General features: G+C 38.7%; 1 protein-coding gene across 1 annotated transcript; it reads right to left on the bottom strand.

The window, feature by feature from the left end:
• Positions 1-7,205: 7,205 nt before the first annotated feature.
• On the bottom strand, positions 7,206-17,659 carry LOC104587746 (uncharacterized). Its single transcript, XM_010245466.3, has 7 exons — positions 17,258-17,659; positions 16,659-16,784; positions 14,448-14,648; positions 12,243-12,339; positions 8,696-8,799; positions 7,934-7,985; positions 7,206-7,622 (listed from the first exon to the last, which is right to left on the bottom strand). The coding sequence occupies exons 1-7, from the start codon at positions 17,470-17,472 to the stop codon at positions 7,392-7,394; spliced, it is 1,026 nt and encodes a 341-aa protein (XP_010243768.1). The 5' UTR covers positions 17,473-17,659; the 3' UTR covers positions 7,206-7,391.
• Positions 17,660-20,314: the final 2,655 nt, after the last annotated feature.

Here is a 20,314-nt window from a genome sequence, read left to right as displayed (position 1 = left end):
GACTTGTGGGTCCTCTCCGCCGATTGCTCTGCCGGGGTTTTTATCATGATCACTCCGCAATATGCTGGTTCATCCATTTGTAAGCTAAGGAGATGAGAAGCAAACGACTTAAACCTACACACAGACTCTTTAGAGAAAGGAAAGAGGAAGGTGGAGACTGGAGAGTTTGAACAATGAAGGGGTGGAACCAAACACTGAAATGTAGCGAAGGCCAAAGGTGGGTCATCTCCATTTTATAGGCCAGTGAAAGAGAAGTTGTTTCACGGATCAAGATTATTTACCCACCCACGTAGTACTCAGTTTGCCAAATATGGACTATTGGCAGTTGAGTAGTGAACTAGTGATGATCTACTATTAGAACTTAGAAGTACTTCGTCCGGGCTTAAGAGGATAAAGATCGCTTAACAAATTTTTTTGCTTCTGCACTAAGCTACTGGTTTCGTGTTTCAGTAACAGGCATTATACCAGCTAGAATCATAGAGCCATGCCTCAGAGACAGGCATGATGATGAGGTGAGCAGTGACTACCAAGGTTGCAGTGGTAACTGGTAAGGGGTTCGTCACGAACTAGATTAAAGATCTTTCTTATGCCGTTGATCAGGAATTTTGCGTAGCACCCACCTATATTCATGGATTGAAATAAACCAATAGAAATAATACTAATACATTACTCGGGAATGTACGAGAAAACAAATTTATAGGCTTGATATTGCTAGGGCCTAGGGGAAGTTCCATCTAGTTATTGACTATTTTAGGATTTTTTTTGTAGCTGATCGTTGATCAGTTGATCTTGTTTTGAATGAATGAATTTTGCCTTGGATTAAAAAAAAAAAAAAAAAATCCTCAATTGCTATCATCTTTCAAACTTACTTTGGCTGAATAATCACTTATTGGACTTCTCTGGTTTTCTCAAGAGATGATGGTTCAAAGCTTCATTCAGCTTCTACGTAGCCCAACAAATTGGCCGAAGCTCGTGATTCCCTGTGAGCTTCATGTAATCATGCTCCTACACTCCAAACTCAGATCATTTCTGGTACCCAGAACTGATGAGTGATGACCACCCAGGGACCCAAACCCAAATAAACACGGCCAATTTGAATAGTATTACTGAAACAGAGTGTGAAGTAAACCCGTGATTCTTAATTCTAATGGAAATGGATGTCCATTTTGGTTAACCTGTGGAAGTTCACTGTCACTGACTCACTCTTCAGTTGTCTATTATCTTAAACAAGAACTATAGAAGATGTCTTTTTCTATTTACCCTTGCATTCCTCTGGATCCGAGTGTAACAAGGGAACTGGGGAAGCCATTGCCCGTTTCTGTTGAATTTTTAGTCTCCATTCAACAAAAAACAACCCAAAAAAGAAGGTCAACAGGCATTACAGAGAGAGAGATTGATTGATTGATTGATCCTTCACGGGAGTAGTTTACGTGTATATGAATGAAAGAGACAAGCGATTATTGATCCCTTCTTTTGCCATGAATAGAATGGGTGGGGGTCCCCTCTCTGAATCTTCTTCCAATACTTGCTCATGGATCAATTTTGCAGGGAATCCCGTCGCTATTATACCAGAGATAGTGAATTTGTGACTCGATCGATTATTGATAGGGAATCATGTCACATGGCTAGTAGCAGAAGTCACGTACTATTATCTGTCATGCCTCCTCATCCCAGGGATCTGAAATGATGAACATTAGTTCGGCGACTGATACCCATCTCCATGGCAAAATGTAGTTTGCACATTGCACCGGGGAGATGTTCCCAATGTACAACTGCGATGGCTGGTTGAGATGCTGAGTTGGTAGCTGATCAGAAACTCCATCTGAACTCGCATGTTCAAATTTGGACAGGGCCGAAGAGGAGGCAAGGTTCAAAGTGTGTATCGGTCTTTCCATTTTTTAAGAAATAGGGTGAGAACTGAGAGGACTTCAATTGGCGTTCCCACAATTCTAACTAAACTGGAAAAAAAATATATCTGTTCTCTAAGGTTTTTAAAACTGGACCGGACAAGAAATCGCTATGGGACCAGTTCCAGGGTTGAATGGTCTGACTGTTCGGTCTAAATAGATCGCCCATTCTGACAAAAAATAAAAAATAAAAAAACGGTCAAAAACTGTTTGTCTAGGTCAACGGGTTAACAGTTCGACCACCTGGGTCAACAATTCACTGACCAAATCAACGGTTTTTGGCCAAAAAACGATTTTGGGGTGAAATGAATGACAGATTCCCTGCTTTTCACCTGCTTTTATAAACGCTAGTCTCTATCTTATGATTATTAGATCATACCTTTTAACCAGTATTCATGTTCCTCCTATTATAATTTGCTCCAATTTTTCCAATCAAATATGATGTTTTCTTAACATAATCCTTACCCTCCAAATAGTAGCTAGTGGACTACCAACTTAGTTGACAAGTTCTCAAGTTCGTTGTAACGAAGACTTGGGATCTAATCCCATTGTAATTAGGGTTGAGAATTTATAGGCACATTGGATCTGATGCAAATACAAGTGTACAAACTTGGCTATGTGACCAATCATGGGTGAAGACGCCACTGTTCCTTGTATGGGGGATGGGCTATTCCCCTCTCCTCACCCCATGAAGCAATCAAGGTTCAAAATATCGATACGCTGGTATGGGCATATCGGGCGAATCGATACAGCTTTTGGTACTTTTTTTTTTAATTTTTTTTTCGCAACTGATTCAAGAGAACCGGTTTAGGCCTCCTCCACACCCTGAATCGGTCAGACCTTGATACACCCACTGTAGGGGCATATCAGAGGGGTCCCAAAAAGATACATATCGGCTGATACGGGCTACGTGTCAATACTTTAAACCTTGGAAACAATAAATAGCAGACTAGTAGCTATTGAATTTAGAACATAGACTTGGGATCAAATTCCATTGCAATAAAGGTTGAGAAAGTACAGGCACATGGAATGATGGGATCTGATGTAAACAAGTGTACAAACCTGACTATGAGTGAAAGCGTCGGTGTTTTATGCATGGGAGACCAGATGATCTGCTCCTCACACGCACATCCTATCGGAAACATCTCCCATAGAAAACAGTACATGGTGGATATGCCTGTGAGGCGCCCATTTGTGAGGAGCAGATATTGTCACCATGCATGGGGGATAGGCTATCCCCCATCCCCACCCTATGAAGCAAAAAGTAATAGACTAGTAGCTAAGGGGTTTAAAACACCAATAGAGAATAGTGCACAATTCTTTGTGAACAGCAGCTAATATTTATATGCTTATCTTTTAATTAGTAGTTACTAGTCAGTTCAACAAGACAAGCCACAGCCCGCTGAACACCTAAAGTGTTGAGCTAATCCGAATTCTCCAGTCAGTACTCATCAAAATTCAAACATTAGCGGACGCTCCACATCATTCCCTCTCTTTAAATTAAGTTTCAATCCCTTCCACACCCCACTACAAGAAATTAAATTCGGGTACAAATCAGTGATCATTCTGGTTCCTAGTTTTGTGGGTGATCTTATAACAATTTTGCCACTATGTAACAAGTGTTTTCTTCGCCGCACCATCAAGTGCCAACCAACGTGCCTACAACCGCCACTCCAGTGTCCAAATGTGTCATGGGTGGGTTATGCATGTACTTTTGTATGGGGGGATTGCCAATGGCATTATTGTAATACTGTAGTATGATTTCCCACATTTTTTATGTTTCTTATTGTCACTCCCCCAAAAGCTTAACGTACTCTTGGAGGGGAGGTAGGTAGTCGAGTGAGCTCATAAGCGTGTAAAGGTTAAGCACGAGATCCCCTCGACACTGTACTGTGTGCTTGTGCTTGCCACAGATTATTGCAATACAAATAGCCTTTTGCTAATTCGTGTTCCACCTTGTTGTCTTTTTGTGTGTGTTTGCTTTGTTGCATAGGCTTACTCGCCCATTTCGAGTGTCGCACGGAGCCCCAACGATTATCCCCGTGACAGTTGGTATCAAAGCAGGAGCTCCTTTTAAGCCATTCGACCCGCGACGTGAGTGACAGCATGAAGCACAACAGGGACATCGTGGAGGAGATCGAGCATGCTCCACAGCCCATGAGGCCGATGATGCGCCCGCCGATGACATCGGCAAGGACAAGGAACCGAAGCCCAGCAAACGTGAGAAATCTTCCAACAAGCATGCAGTCGTTGAGTTGCGCATGCTACGTTGCGAAGCCACCATAGGTGAGATGCGAGACTCGATAGACGAGCTGCATCAAAACATGGAAGCCATGGACAACACATTGGTTGAGATTGAAGGTCGCTTGAGTGGAGTCGTGGACGAGGTCCGAGACATAATCAATGGCACGCTCAAACAAATTTGCAGCACTGCGCACCAACAAGAAGCAAGCTCCTCCAACTCGCAGGTCCAAGACAGGCTTGATAGTTTTCAACCCTAGCTCGATGAGATGAAGAACGAGTGGGCAACGTGGAGAAGAAGCACCTCCACATCAATGGTCGTCCAGGCCCAACTAGATGAAATGAGAGCGGAGTGGGCTTCAATGAAGTCCGCCGCATGTGCCTCCTCCGACACCCAAGCTCAATTAGAGGAGCTCAAAGCAGAATGTGCAATCCTGAAGAGGGTCGTCGCTAATCCAACCAGCACTTCCTTTACACATACTCCCTCCCACATCAAGATTAGGGAGCCAACCCCCTATTCGGGTACCCGCAATGCATGAGAGCTCGACAACTTCCTGTGGCAAATGGAACAGTACCTTGCCGCCACCAATGTGACTGATGAAATGACTCAGGTACGTACTGCTACTATGTATTTGACTGATGTCGCTATGTTGTGGTGGCGCAGAAGGTGTGTTGATATAGAACGTGGTACGTGTGTTATCCGTACCTGGGCTGACTTTAAAAGAGAGCTGAAGAGACAGTTCTACCCAGAGAACGTGGAATACCTCGCTCGTCGCAAGATGAAGACTCTCAAGCACGACGACTCCCTCCATGACTATGTTAAAGAGTTTTCAGCCCTCACATTAGAAGTCACCGATATGTCAGACAATGACTTATTGTTCAACTTCATGGATGGTCTAAAGCCTTGGGCCGAGCTCGAGTTCCAACGATGCAATGTTCATGACCTTGCCTCCGCCATGGCCGTGGCCGAACAACTTGGTGAACAGAGACTGTCGGATGACGAAGGAAGCAGACCAGCCAGCCCGCGTACCACACATTCGAGTGGGGGAGATAGACAACCAAGTCCCCCGAAAGAGAAGCCACCCTTCAACCACAAACCAGTCGAGCACCACAAGGGGAAGCAGCCACAAGGAAGTCAAAGCTACTATAACAATAGATATCAAGGGAGATCAAGTCGTCCTCCCATTTGCTACATTTGTGGGGAGGAGCACTTCACCAGGAATTGCCCAAAGCGAGCAAAGCTGAATGCCCTCATTGCCAAGCTAAGTGATGATGAGCAGAGTGATGGGGAACGGAGTACCCAGGCGTCAAGAGTGGACGCCCTCCAACTTTTCAATGCCATGATGAAGAAAGGGGCTACCTCCAAATAGCCTTCCTCAGTCAAGAGAGGACTGAGGTATGTTGATGTAACCATTGGCGGGAGGCCAACCAGGGCCCTAGTTGACATAGGGGCCACTCACAACTTCATATCCATTGCAGAGGCCAAGAGACTTAACTTGGCCGTTTCCAAAGAGCCTGGCTGGCTCAAAGCAGTTAACACAGGTGCCAAACCTACTGAAGGCATGGCTCGCCGAGTAAGACTACAACTCGGCACCTGGGATGGAGAGATTGACATCTCCGTCGTCCACATAGATGATTTTGATATTGTCCTTGGAATGGACTTCATGATACAGGCAAAAGCGGCACCGGCGCCTCACCTCGACACCCTGATGATCTTGGACGAGCAGTCACCTTGCATGGTCAACATGATCGCCACCGCCAGCACCAAGAAGAAGCAAGTCTCTGCCTTGCAACTCCAATACCACCCTCAACCATTGATGGCAGAGAGATCTACAACCACCACCAGTGCAACTAGAAGTGATCGTAACAACTCCAGGAAGAAGTCAGCACCAGCGCCAGCGTCAGTGCCAATACCGCCACAACAACAACAACGGAATCCACCTTTGCAGCAGAAGCCGCACACACCCACAACTGGTGGGCCCAATAGAAGACCCAAGGCCATGTCAAACTTTGCCCACATCTACTACCACAACCACCGGGGAGAGCGAGTGCCACCCAATCCATTTAGGGACCACATTCACATCATCCCTCAAGCTAAATCTCATAGTAGCCCTGTGAGTCACCATTGGGGACAAATTTATGGGAACCAACACCCTAATAATCCAAAATACCATTTTGACTCAGCCTTGACCACCAATCTTCCTACCACCGTCAGGAACCATTCAAAATCCTACCTCGAAGCAGCCAGGCAGGGACTTAACTTAGGGACTAGCCATAGGTTTTCCCACCACCCGGAACATCCACTAGCCATCTACCCAACCTCCTATCTGGGTCTTGGAAGAAACCCTATTCGTGTAACAGTCGAAGAACCTTCCTTCACCAACAAGTTCAAGCTTCAAGCAGAAGCTAGTCTTCGAGGACAAAGACTGAATTGAGTAGAGGAGACTGTAACAAATGTTCTCTTCGCCGCACCATCAAGTGCCAATCAACGTGCCTACAACCACCACTCCAATGTCCAAGTGTGTCATGGGTGGGCTATGCATGTACTTTTGTATGAGGGGATTGTTAATGGCATTATTGTAATAATATAGTATAATTTCCCACATTTTTTATGTTTCTTATTGTCACTCCCCCAAAAGCTTAATATACTCTTGGAGGAGAGGTAGGTAGTCGAGTGAGCTCATAAGTGTGTAAATGTTAAGCACGAGATCCCCTCGACACTGTACTGTGTGCTTGTGCTTTCCACTGATTATTACAATACAAATAGCCTTTTGCTAATTCGTGTTCTATCTTGTTGCCTTTTTGTGTGTGTTTGCTTTGTTGCGTAGGCTTACTTGCCCCTTTTGAGTGTCGCACGGGGCCCAACGATTATCCCCGTGACAACTACGCAAATGATACCATGATACTAAGGGATGAAATGAACCACCTCAATGCCTAATTGAACCGGTGGTGATTAATTTGCATAATTTTATCCGGATCTAGAATCAAGCGCCTCTCTTCCATAGAAATCATTTTAGCATTGCCATCAGATACTAAAAGCTCATAAGAAAAACAAACTTTTCCCAAAGGTCAGCAATTTTGGCATTTTCCTCTTACTGGAACAAGTTGGGTCATCAACCAAAGTATGATTAGTTAACATGTAATGCTTGAAACAACAAAACTGCCCCCATGAACACCTAAATCCCACAATCACATGACAAATAAAACATTTAATTAATACCAACCTGAACCTTCAAAACTAGTTCAGCTACGGAGAAATGCAACAGTGGAAACACGTGATCCTTCCGATCCTCCAAACATGAATGTGGGGTATGACTGAACATGACTGAGGTAGCGGAATGCAGGGGGCTCTCTGCTTGCTTCTTTTTGGTCCTTTGGGGTTTCAGGGTCCTGGGAAACACCAATCCGTCTTTGGTTGAAGTTGTCCACCTCTTGCACCAATTCATCTTTTGTACTGTTACATGATGTGATCACCTGCAACCGATACCAGAATGAGGGTGATGAAATTAAAAGAAAAGAACAGTTGGCTTAGATGGGTGAATAAAGTCTGGGGGAATCAGAAACCAGACCTATGATCAAATCCTACAATCAATTTAACTAGCCAATTGTCATTCAAATTCAAAACCAAGAAAAAAAGGATATTTAGGTGATCTTTTTATATTGTTTAAAGCATCTGAAATTTATTTAGCTGAAAAAATGGTCTCTGAAATCAGTTCAAACACCACGATAATGTGATAAATCAGAATCTGCATTTAAAAGCAATTTTAAACAAGATAAGTGCTAACCAATATTCCACCAGGAGCAACCAACCGTGAGACTGAATCCCAATACATGATCCTGAAAATAAGAAAAAAAAAGTAACGATAATCCCAAATTTCCTTCAGCAATTGAAATCATGGAATTAGCTTTTTTTTTTTTTCAGCAGGGAACAATCAATTACTTCTAAGAAAGCCTCTAAACATGTTGGTCAACAATCACAAATTTAACAAATAAATGATTCATCAAGTAAGGCACTTCTTCACATGAAACTACCCAATTTCTGCTATGCTGATCAATGATGCAACTGATCCAAACCATCCACTAAATAGGTGACCAACCGGACTGGCTGCATTCAATTCCCCAATCCATATTAGCCCTTAGCCCTATACTCTCTCTATTTTTCTTGATAGTTTACTTGGAATTTTATTGATTTATGAAAAAGAATTTTTAACAAATAAATGTGTCAAGCACCACTGCTGAAGTGTTTAGCATACAAGGGTTGAGAATGGCTGAAACCCTCAATTACAAAGATATGTTGGTCCACATAGAAGCTTCCTGTAACCCAAGTACCCAACCAGGAAAATCGTTTTGCATTTTTGTGTACAAGCAATTCAGATGCCTCTATAATGCACAACAGGCACAATGAGGCCCATGATAAGACACATTCATTTGATCCAAAGTGCCTGTAGCAGGGTTGAAAAGGCAGTTGAGCTAGTAATGACATCTCAGCATGCATAGGAAAGTACATGGCAAAGCCAATTAAATAAATTCTCATGGGTTACTATTACCTTTTCAAAGGGCCATCAGGGTGCAATCCAATGGCATCTAAAGCACCTTTATCCATAACAAGTTGGAACTGCCTCTCCAATTTTGTCTCAAGAACATCATCAACCTACAAGAATTGCATCAAATGAGATATCAAATAAGGAAGAAACCAAGAAAAACATATACAATCAGAAACAGAGCTACAACATCAACTGTCAGTCATACTTTCTCTCAGTGACTAAATTAGCTACAGGTAAACAACTAAAAAGGATTCAAAAAATAACATAGATTTAGAACCAGCCAGAAACGTGAAGGAAAAAATATGGAGTCAGGAGCTTGAAAATGCATTGATTAGTGATCTATTGAATATAGCCAATTGATATAAAATGCCAAATATCATTGAATGATAGATTGGTGATCTACTGATTTTCGAATTTCCAGAAAATACATCGATGACAAAGGAAATAATCATGAAGACTGTTCATTATGAATGATATAAAAATTGTCCAATGACCACCTTTAGTAGAACAGCTGAAAATGTGAAGGAAAAAACATGAAGTCAGGAGCCTGAAGATACATTGACCAGTGATCTATTGAACATAACAAATTGATATCAAATGCCAAATATCTATTCAGTGATTGATTGGTGATCTTCGAATGCCAGAAAATACATTGACAATGAAGGAAATAATCATGTAGACTGCCCATTTTCAATGATGGCATAAAAAATTGGTCCAATGACCACCCTTAGTATTCTATATGCCTAGGAGCTTGGAAAATATGTCCAAATATCTAGCAGAGAACCTGGCCATCCACTGCTTAAAGAAAAAGTCAAAAGTGCAAAATTAGACTGAGCATAAGGCGCACCAGGTGCATGCCTTTTGAAAGAGGCTGTGCCTGGGCCTAGGCAAGGTGCATGCCTTGAAATGCACCTCACCTGTGCGCCTAGGCATGCCTTCAGAATGAAATCACATCAGCATCTTCTATGTCAAAATTGAGATTTTGTTTACCTTGAAGCATGATTCAAAGTGCAAATCATTACTATCAAAAGAAGGAATGAATCTTTATAATTTGTGAATTTGCTCTGGAAAATAAATTGGCCAGATCAGACTTGAGATTATTTTTTTTTTTCATTACACCAAGTCTTTTCTGAGACATTATAAACCACAAAAAGAATAGCTTCCATAGCTGATCTGCACCTTGATTCTGTTAGCATAAAGAAAAGAGTTTCAGGAGATACACACACATCAGTGAGTTTGTTAAGTAAAATAAATTATTCAAGTTACCAGTCTAAAAATAATTTACACGAGTTTGTTAGACGATCCTATTACAAGGTAAAACACCTATTAGAGTTAGAAGTAGAGTAAAATATTGCCAAGGCATAGATTCTCCAATAGCATCTGTGCCTCCACATATCTTTGATTATGCAAACTAGATCTGGAAAACAAACTGTAACCTCATTAACATTGTTTCATTGTCCATAACCATGCATGTATCTTTGAAATACTGCACTCCTCCTATATTGCTCCCCACCTCAGCCCAGCTCCTATTCCCAGACCGGATTCAGATTTTACTTTATTGTTTGATGGAAGCTGCAGATCAGTCACCAATCACCAAACAATGACTGGCATTGGGGGTTTATTTTAGACAGGTAAGGTATAGTCTTTTGGGCCTTCAGTGGACCGGCTGCTGTTGTGGATGCTTCAGAAGCTGAAGTTAGGGTGCTCCTGGCTGGTCTGAGGATAGCCAAATTGATAAAAGTCACTTCCCTATTGGCTAGACAGTGCATAAAGAGAAGGGCCCTTGGAGGCTGGCTCATCTCCTGAGAGTTGCCTTCCCCTTTTTCTTGCTCTTTTAGATGGATTCCAAGGGAGTTGAATTCTAAGGCCAATCTTTTAGCTAAATCAGGGGTGGTAGGGCTTCTTTATATAGTGCAAATACTATGCCTTTGTAACTATTGGGTGGCTTTTGGATTTTTTTTTGGGTGTGCTTCATTGTACCCCCCCCCCTTCCGCCCTGTTTTGAATGAACTAACTTACATTTTTAAATGGTTATTTAGATCCTACTCTGGATTCACATTGCTCAACGGTGAAGACCAACCCCTAAAAGTCATTTGTCTCAACGATAGAGTTGCATGTTTTAAAACTTAAAAAGGTATCAAATATATTGAATTTAATTCTTTATGCATTTAGTATACTGGATACTGGGCCCAAGAAAAAAGATGCTTAAAGCTTTACCTTTATTTCCTTCATAGTGCAACATAATATGAACAATAGAGCAGTCCTAGCCAGTACCCTCTTTAAAACAAAACATCCAACCATGAACATGTGCATATGTTCAGAATTTGTTTCTAACCTTTGATCTAAGTGTTACTTTGGTGAAAGCATGTTAATCACTTATGTCTAACCTCTAATGTATAAAATGGTGCACGCCAATCTCAAACTCGCAATAATTCCTCCTCATTTCTACAGCTATCTCTTTTCTTTTCTATTCTATTTTATATTATAATTCACGTTCATTTATCAAACAAATGCACCTACCTTTGCTGATCCCAAAAAACAGCACATGCCTTCATTGTCTACTGCATCACTCATAAGATTTAGTCTCAATTTTCACAATTTGTTTTAGTCAAAGTCCTGGCTATAATAACTGCAAAAGGGAACAATACTTGTACAAGAAAAGAACACAAACAGACCAAATAGTAAGATGTTTCAACAGAAAACTTTACAACTATACTCCAGAATCCAGATTAAGGTTGCCCTATGAACAACTTAACCTATTTAAATCTTTAATAATGTATTTTATTTATTGTTAACTTGTTTCAGGATATAGATGTATTTACAACTATACTCCAGAACCCAGATTGATGTATTTACAACCATACTTGAGAATCTAGATGTACTTAGCATATGGCATCAAAACTTTTAAAATATGTACAATGGTATGCTTTAACAAATTGCACTATAGAAAAATCTATACATGTTAGAAATTTAATTAAATTTAGCAAGACATAAGTCTTGAGAAGTGAAATTTAGCTTCAAAAAAGACAACCATTGGAGAAGAGAGAACTAATTTATAGTCTTAAAAGCGTACTCCATAGCCAATAGTGTATAAACCAAAAATCCTTTCACATCTATTTGTCAACTATAGCATGGCATAAGCATCAAACCCTGGGCTGTGAAAAAAAAAGCTCAAAAAGAGCATTGCTGGTTCTTGGAGATTCAGACATATGATGAAGCCAATAAAACTGGCTAGGGGATTCAGTATAACATATTTATGGACTCAGAGATCGGCCAATATCTTAGCTGATGCATTGGATAGGCAGGGGTTAACAGAAGCCAATTGTATTGGGAGTCATCTCCCAAAGAGGTTGAATGTAACAAATAAGCAAAGCTTGAAATCAAGGGATTAGATAGCTTGGGCTAGCCTAATATTGCAAAAGGGTGCTTGGCATAATTTTAATTGTACTCCATAGTCCATTCTTCTTCTTACAAAAAATGATTCTGGTAACTAATCAAAAAGGGGAAGAAAATAAGAACATGAACTAAGCACTATGAGTCTATGACATACCAGAAAGTTGATATTACTGAATCCATCACGATCAGCAAGTCTTCGAGCAAGATCAATTGCCCCTTCACTATAGTCAGTTCCGGTCAGGTTGGAGAACCTGGATGCAGAGTACATCACAATTTGAAAAAAAAAATGGGGAAAGTTTTTTCATTTTATGAAAATAGAAAAAAAAAATCCATTGGAAAGAAAAGAATGATGAAAGTATACAAGGAGTATACAACCTTAAAGAGTCAGACTAGTTTAAAGAATCTCATTAAAAAGGTTTTTGAATCTGGAGAACTTTAAGATGCAATCATGTCATTTTTCTTTCATTCTACTATTCAAAGGCCAAAGCTTCTCTGCCCTGCGACTGCGATGCTTTGAGGTCATAAGATAGGTAATTAAGGATGCAACTTGGGTAGGATTGGGTCAGGGAGGGTCAACCTAGGTCTAACCTAAGACCTGGATCATCAGGCCCAGCACAATCCAAGGTCAAAGCAAAGAGTTTACCAGCCCAACCCAGTCTGAGGTAAACCCAACATAGTCTGGGCTTTATACTCAAACTTGAGGGCCCAACCCAACGTCAAGCCTGAAGTTGCCAGCCCAGGCCCATCCTGAGGTAAACCTTAACAAACTCAAGCTGGTTCTAGGGTTGGGTCGGCTAGTTGGGTTGTTTACTTGTTTTTCACATATCATTTACTTGTAACATTTTACAACTAATAAGTCATATCCACAATCACACCATCCAAATGGTATACATTATACAATATATGTAATATAATGACATTGTATATAACGTATGTATAAGGCTGAACTCGGTTTGACCTCAACCCAAGCCCAACATGAGGAACACAAAAGCCTGATCTCTTAGGCCCAAGGCCCAAAGAAACCCAACCCAACCCATGCAAAAGCTCAGCTTAGGTTGGGCCTGCCCAACTTGCACTCCCAAAGATGAATGAGCTTTCCAATAGAATTAAATACAGTCGCAGATGGCTTAGATAAATTGGGTGTGCAGAAGCCAGTTTTTTTTTTCGATAAAACAAATTTTAGAAAATTATTCAAGTTCTGAACAGTTTAAAATGCAAACCAAACCAAGTCTAAAGCGGACTTGCCCGCCCACAAAAACGCCTATAATGAAAACAGTGTCTTCACTCATTCACTAAGTCCGCAGTGCAAAACTGTTGATAAATCTTTGTACTTTCAGCTTTCCATAGAACTTCGGCTTCTCATTTGTAGTTTGGAAGTGACCATATCCAAACATTGAAGAGGTATCAATAAATTTGAGTTTGATCTCCTCAAGGGCCAGACAAGATGTCTGATTCAATAGGGATTGGCAGAGTGTAACAACCCTCTTTTTAGGGGCAACACAGCATCCTTTAACCAGGATGTAGTCATCCTTCACTACACCATAGTGAGGGAATCCACCCATAGGAGTGATGTCCCTGTCAGTCCTATCATATTCAGTCATGGCTGAGTGAGACTCCTCTCCAGTCTTGCCAATCTTGTAAATCTTCTTGTTCTTTCAGTACAGTGGTGGTATCCGTTCTGACCAGCTCGGGCAACTGTGGGGAGGCCAGTTTTGTATAGTGGCAGTGGTAAAACTATGCCCATGTAATTTGTGGTTGGGATACATGTTCTTTTGGGGGCATTCGTCTTTTTGGATTTTGAGAGGGGCGAAAGTTGGTCAATCCCATTGACCAATTAAAGCCATGTTCTTTTTTCAGATTTATGTGGGGACCAGGCAAAGTTTATTTTCCATCTCCCAGGTGGGTAAATAACTTTCCCACCTGGGGGAAAGTTGCCAACACTTGGATGGGACAAAAATGCCCCTTTTAATAATGGATTTTTATGGCTAAAATGGTAATTGATTTATTTACCTGGGAAATAAAAGAACATGGGTAAATCCACTTCCCCGGGTTACCTGGTTAAGGAACTTACCAAAAAGCGAACGGAGCCTTTTTCTTTTTGTCTCTCTTGCATATCTACTCATGTACAGACCTCCTTTTGTTTAATGAAAGTTACTATTTATTGAGGGTAGTTTGGTCATTTTGTGGAATCAAGTCAGGTATTCAAAAGCAAAGGCAGCCAGATGCCATTTCTACACAATCAGGCACATGCTTTTTCTAATATTCAAGGAAAAGAAAAAGATGAACAATATTGATTTGGCATGCAGTATTATTTAGGATTATGGGAAGGTAAAAAGAGTAGGTAAAATGCAAAAAATACCCTTGCTTTGCAAGCTCTTGAAGAAGCAGACCATTGCCAGTTCCAATATCAAGTACACTCCAGCTAGACAAATATTTGCCAACCTGTTCAACTGACTCATGCTTGGCACCATCATCAGGACCCCGCAACCGACCTTCAGAAATGTCAATACACAGCTTTTTGGTCCAAGATGCAACAATATCCATGACTTCAGTTCCAAACCTAAAAGGCAAAGAACAGTCAGATAAATCAACTCCCAGGAGAATATCAGTCTTACAAAATGCCAAAACAAAATTGCTCCAAACTCCAAAGAATATAATCTCAAAAGTCAAGCTGCAGACAAAGTCACAACAGCACTCAGATGGAATATAATCTCAATCAGTAAACAACTAAGGCAGATTTCTGTATGGTACAACCGTACAATATGAGCTATAGTTGGGTAATGATCTACTGAGTTTTCATACCTGACTAGTGTTTTCACCTTGTATGAGTTCCCAAATAAATATTCTTACAGAATACAGACTATCAGCCATGTCATGTTCATAGATTCACAAATCTTGAACTACTATAAAATGGACATATTAGTTCTTTCGACTATAGTTACAAAGAATAGGGGAGAAAGCAAAACAACACAATGAGCATGTAGGAACATGCACAGAAATATTTCCAACTATCATGATATAACTACCAGGGTCTTTGCAGTTCTGCCATCTTGGCCAGCAAGGTTAAGGCCATGCATGGTTTTAAAGTCTTCACTTCAGATTTTCTACACAACTTTAGATGGAAATGACCCCTGATCAACAATAGAAAGGGGGGGAAAACTTACCACAAAGATGCCTTGGCTTGTGTGGTACAGAATCTTATCAAATCAGTTGGTCAGCCACAGTGGCAGAGACAGGAATTTTATTTATTTAATTTTCTTTTTTTTGGGGGGGGTGGGGGCAAAGTAAACAAGAAAATGAAATAGGGAGATCAAAGAGGTAGGGCTTTGAAAGATATGGGGCGGGAAAGTTTGGGTCTATTACAGATTTTTTTAAAGAAAAAATAAACTTTTTTTTTTTAATTTTGGTAATTGGAGGAGCGTTAGAGAGTGATTTTAACATTTCAGTTCAAGTTTTGGGGGGCCAAGGACCCACTTTATTACCTTTTCTAACCATGCCTCCACTTACTAACTAGGTTTTAACAAAAAGTTTGGGGGGGGGGGGGCAAGGACCCCCCACCAATATGCTTGGCTCCATGCTTCCACCCTCTCCTATTTATAGACAAAAGAACTGCCCCATCAGTTAGTAAGAAAAACAATTTTGATGCTAAGGATTCCTTAGTTTTATGAGATCATAGAAGAAAACTGGTGGCTATGTGCTTTGGTGGCAGATTGAGCCCTCCTTCCAGATTTTAAAGATTTGAATGGAGAGGATTTTGGAGATATTTTTTTATCTTCTTTGGAAGCTACCAGTGGGGAATTAGAATCATAATTCATATGATTTTTTTTTCTTTTTTGGCTTGGACGTACTGATTAGGTGAAAACTCTTCACCAGCAGGCTGTAATCCTTAATCTTTTATTTTCGAAGAAACTCCTTTTGCATTTACTATTAAAAAAAAATCCTGCAACTCAACTACTAGCATCATTCATAAAGACAATGAAAATTACTGAACTAGCCTCATTCTCAACATTATGACATGTCAAGGACTAAAAAAATGCATCATAAGAAAGAATCAGAATTATCATAGCAAATAATGGACATAAAATTAAATATGAAATCAAAACTGGTACTAGATGGTCAGGGTTTTCAAACTAATCATACTTGACAAACCACTGGCTTATTTGGGCACTAGAAATTACGACTGGATTGATGAGGTACCAAAAGAACCTAAGATAATTACCATTAAAAAAAATAAGCTAATGAGACGGAGCATCTTCATCGTATATGAAAAGGCAAATGTAATGCAAAAAAAAAGATGATAACATCATCTATAGTTGTTCTCTTTCTGATAAGCATATGTAATGCTTCAAAAATACAATAAGTAGACCTATCAAAAAATGTAATAAGTAGAAAGAAGAGAAGGGGGAAACCCACAAAAAATGAGAAGAAAAATATGCATATTAGAGAGTGAGAGAAATGTTTCACAGACATGAATAAGATACAATAAAATATAAAAATCTGTGACTATGAAAAGGAAGGGAAAACACTACAAATTGAAGATTCCCATAATGGGGCTAGGAGCAGCACTTACCAAATTTCACCGGAATGGCCATGCTCATGAAAATTTGCCAATTCATCTGCATATGTGGCATCCCAATAGCTCTGCAAACCCAACATCGAAGGCTCTACTTCAGCATCTGGGTCTTCCTTGTCAGAACTGCTTCCAAGTATATTTTTTTCAAGATATTACAAATCGATTTGCAGTTAGAACGTGGATATATGTAAAATTGTTCTCTTTATGCATTAAACAGCTAAAATCCATAGTATAATCAAGTTACTCTACTTCTCACTTCTCAGAGTTTTAACAATTTGCAACTCCTTTTGAATCAGATCCTACTTCAAAAACTCCATATAATCTTTTATCTTTACAACCTTCCCCCTCCCCGACAAGATATATCAAGGGAAAACAGAGCCAGGAAACAAAATCATCAATTATTTAAATCACAGGATGGCATTGGAATACATAATTCATCTGCAGACAGAACCTCAAATGAAAAACCTTGGTAATCTAATTTGTGCTAGCATATTTATCTTTCTTAAATTCCAGTAAAACCTTAGAGCGAACAAAGATAAAGAATCAACAGAGAGAAGTAATAAATAGATAAATATAAGTAACAAAGAACTACTGACCTGTAATCAGATGCAGCTCGGAAGGTGCCGGTGGAGAGCGCATCAGAGGCGTCGGCGTGTCGCTGCTCGTCGTCCAGAGTGCTTCCGTACTCGCTCTTTATAGACCAAGAATCCGCAGCGATAGAGCGATCGTCGTCGGAAATGAGGTCGGAGGTGCTTGGAGCTCTCGTCTGAGAAAGCTCCGAATCTTCTGGTGGCCATCGAATTCCGGCCATGGTCGAGAACCGAAAGTGAGAAGACGCAGAAACAGAGAAACCCTAGGAGATTAAAACAGAGAACCAGAAAAAAACCCTAGAAGAAGAAGAAGCAACAGAGAGCATTTGAGGAAGGAATGTCAGCTAAGCAGGGGACAATGGTGGAAAGGTCAAAAACATGCGCGGTTGTAGGATTGGGGTTGGTCATGGACTTGTCGTCTCGTCGTCTGGTTTTCTCGTTTCTTCTGAAGGGAGTTTTTTAGGGAACGGGCGCGTGTTCTCAACGCACACAAAGCATCACTGTGATGACATCTTCGTGACTTCGTCAGTTCGTTGTGGGGGGCCGCTACGCTCGATTACAAAATCACGGTTAATTATGTGCGTTATGGCCACGTCAAGTAGCATTGGCGTTTCCTTTCTCTCAAAATTTGACTGTTTTGAGTGGACTATAGGATATGAACGTTAGAACTTCCAAAGTGAATAATAATTTCATTTTAATAAAAATTATATACACACATTATATATTATATAACTACTAAGTGTGCATATGACAACTTTTTATGATTATGATAATGATGATATTAAATAATATATTTTGGAAATTTTTGTAGTTTTTTATATTTATATATCTACAAAAATTATTTTTATTTGTCACATACTTATTTTTGTTTATTATTATGAATATATGATATTAGGGATGTACTTAAGGCTGCATTTAGAAACAATGCAAATGGAGTGTAAATCCTAATTCACGGTAAATTTTCACTATGGTTCACTTTTGCTTGTGTTTGGCAACATTACATTTATGTATTGACAAATGACAGACCAATGCATATTTACATTGATAAAAAAGAAGTAAATTTACATTCAAATAGGCTTGTGATAAAAAAATGACAGACCAATGCATATGTATTGACAAATGACAGACCAATGCATATTTTCATCTTTTCTCTTTCATTTTTATTATTATTTAATTTATCTAGGGTTGGCACATTTTTCCCAAAGTCTGCATTTGGTTACAGTGCAATTTTATTTGCACTAATACAAATGCATGGGAGTGCAAATGAAAAAAATGCACATTCTTGTTTAGTTTTGTTTTGGGTTTTACATTATTCTACTTCATATCTTAGTTTACTTCATTTATACTACAATCAATAAAATAAACTAAAATTTGAAACAAAAAAATAGATTAGAATTTACATTCAAATCATTCGCACTGCCATGATTTTGCATCAGTGCAAATTTATTTGCATTGCAACCAAACACAGCCAAAAGGTTAAATTATTGTTGTCTCATCACCAAATAGGAAAACAACTATATTTTTTTTGTTGGTTTTAGATTTGTAATTTATTTCTTTCTTCAATAAAAATAATTATTCTTTGTCACATTTATTTTTCTTTAATATGGTTAATTAATATAGACTTCAATGAAAGATTGGTAGTCAATACACTAAATATAGGACTTAATAAGTAGAATTGAATGATGATAATATAGTAGTTCAAATTACATTTTGCAGCGTAGACCAAATTAAAAAATAATGGTATTTTAGTAAAGATAATGATTAAAAGAATGTTAATGTGTATTAATGACTTAAATACAAAATTTAATGAAAGGAATTTGAATGAGGAAAAAAGTGGTTGTTCAAATTACATTTCTATCCTTAAAATTATAGAGGGACTAAAATAAAAATTAGGGTATTTTAGTCAAATAAAAACTCCACACTATCATTCACAATTTTAGTAGTAGTATAGATTATATAAAGTTTTAATTGATAAATTTAATATTTTTATATTTATATGCATTTATTATACATGTATAAATTATTATATTTATATGTATAAATTATACACACATTATATGCGATTATTATACATTCATTTCTTATATTTATATGTATAAATTATACACACATTATATGCAATTATTATGCATTCATTTATTATATTTATATGCATTTATTATACATGTATAAATTATACACACATTATATGCAATTATTATACATTCATTTCTTATATTTATATGTATAAATTATACACACATTATATTCAATTATTATACATTAATTTCTTATATTTATATGTATAAATTATACACACATTATATGCAATTATTATGCATTCATTTATTATATTTATATGCATTTATTATACATGTATAAATTAAAAATAATTATTTTTTAAACTTTCTTTTATTTTTTTCCATTTTAAACACAACAATAATATAGATGTAAATTGAATTCAAATCTATACCCTATTTTTTATTGAATTTGAATAAAAGGTGATGATTAAATTGGATGATGCATTTGGATTCGTTTCCCTTTATAGCGTTGATCATTTAAGAAAGTAACAACTCATTGTAGCGGCACATCGAGAACATCTATCATACTTGTATGTTGAAATTCATGGGGATTGGGAAGTTCTTAATGCACGGTGGGATGTGCTTTGACATGTGAGGTTGGTGTGAGGAATGCCATGTGAAAAGTAGATCATGTGAGGTTGGTGTGAGGAATGCCATGTGAAAAGTAGATCTGGATTTCAAACTTCCATACCAGGAAAAAAACAGAACTATAAATATTGGCGGGATACCCTTTATTTTTATGTAAAAGTAATAGGTTCGTAATTACTAAGGCTCCATTTGTTTGCATTGTGAATTTCATGTGCAATAGTATAAATGGCAGGAGTGCAAATGAGTTGAGTGTAAAATTCTGGTTTACTTTTGAAAGAAATTAATGGAGGTATGAGGAGGTTTATTTTTATTATTATTTTTTATAGCTCAAAAACATGTGGTTTATTTGTTTGAGAGTTAAGAAGAAAGATGATGTATCCCAACTTTCTATGAGATGGTGCAAATTTTACATCAA

Source organism: Nelumbo nucifera, chromosome 4 (assembly GCF_055504915.1).
Source record: "Nelumbo nucifera cultivar China Antique chromosome 4, China Antique-T2T, whole genome shotgun sequence".
Lineage (NCBI taxonomy): Eukaryota > Viridiplantae > Streptophyta > Magnoliopsida > Proteales > Nelumbonaceae > Nelumbo > Nelumbo nucifera.
The sequence above is the reverse complement of the archived record's forward strand: the minus strand, read 5'-3'. Positions and strand labels throughout refer to the sequence as shown.

Excerpts from the sequence above, each read along its gene's own strand:
- LOC104587746 (XM_010245466.3), bottom strand. The coding sequence starts at position 17,472 with ATGGCCGGAATTCGATGGCCACCAGAAGATTCGGAGCTTTCTCAGACG. Across the intron at positions 8,800-12,242 it reads TCAGTAATATCAACTTTCTG|GTTGATGATGTTCTTGAGAC; the intron begins GTATGTCATAGA and ends CAATTCTTGTAG. Across the intron at positions 7,986-8,695 it reads CCTGATGGCCCTTTGAAAAG|GATCATGTATTGGGATTCAG; the intron begins GTAATAGTAACC and ends TCTTATTTTCAG.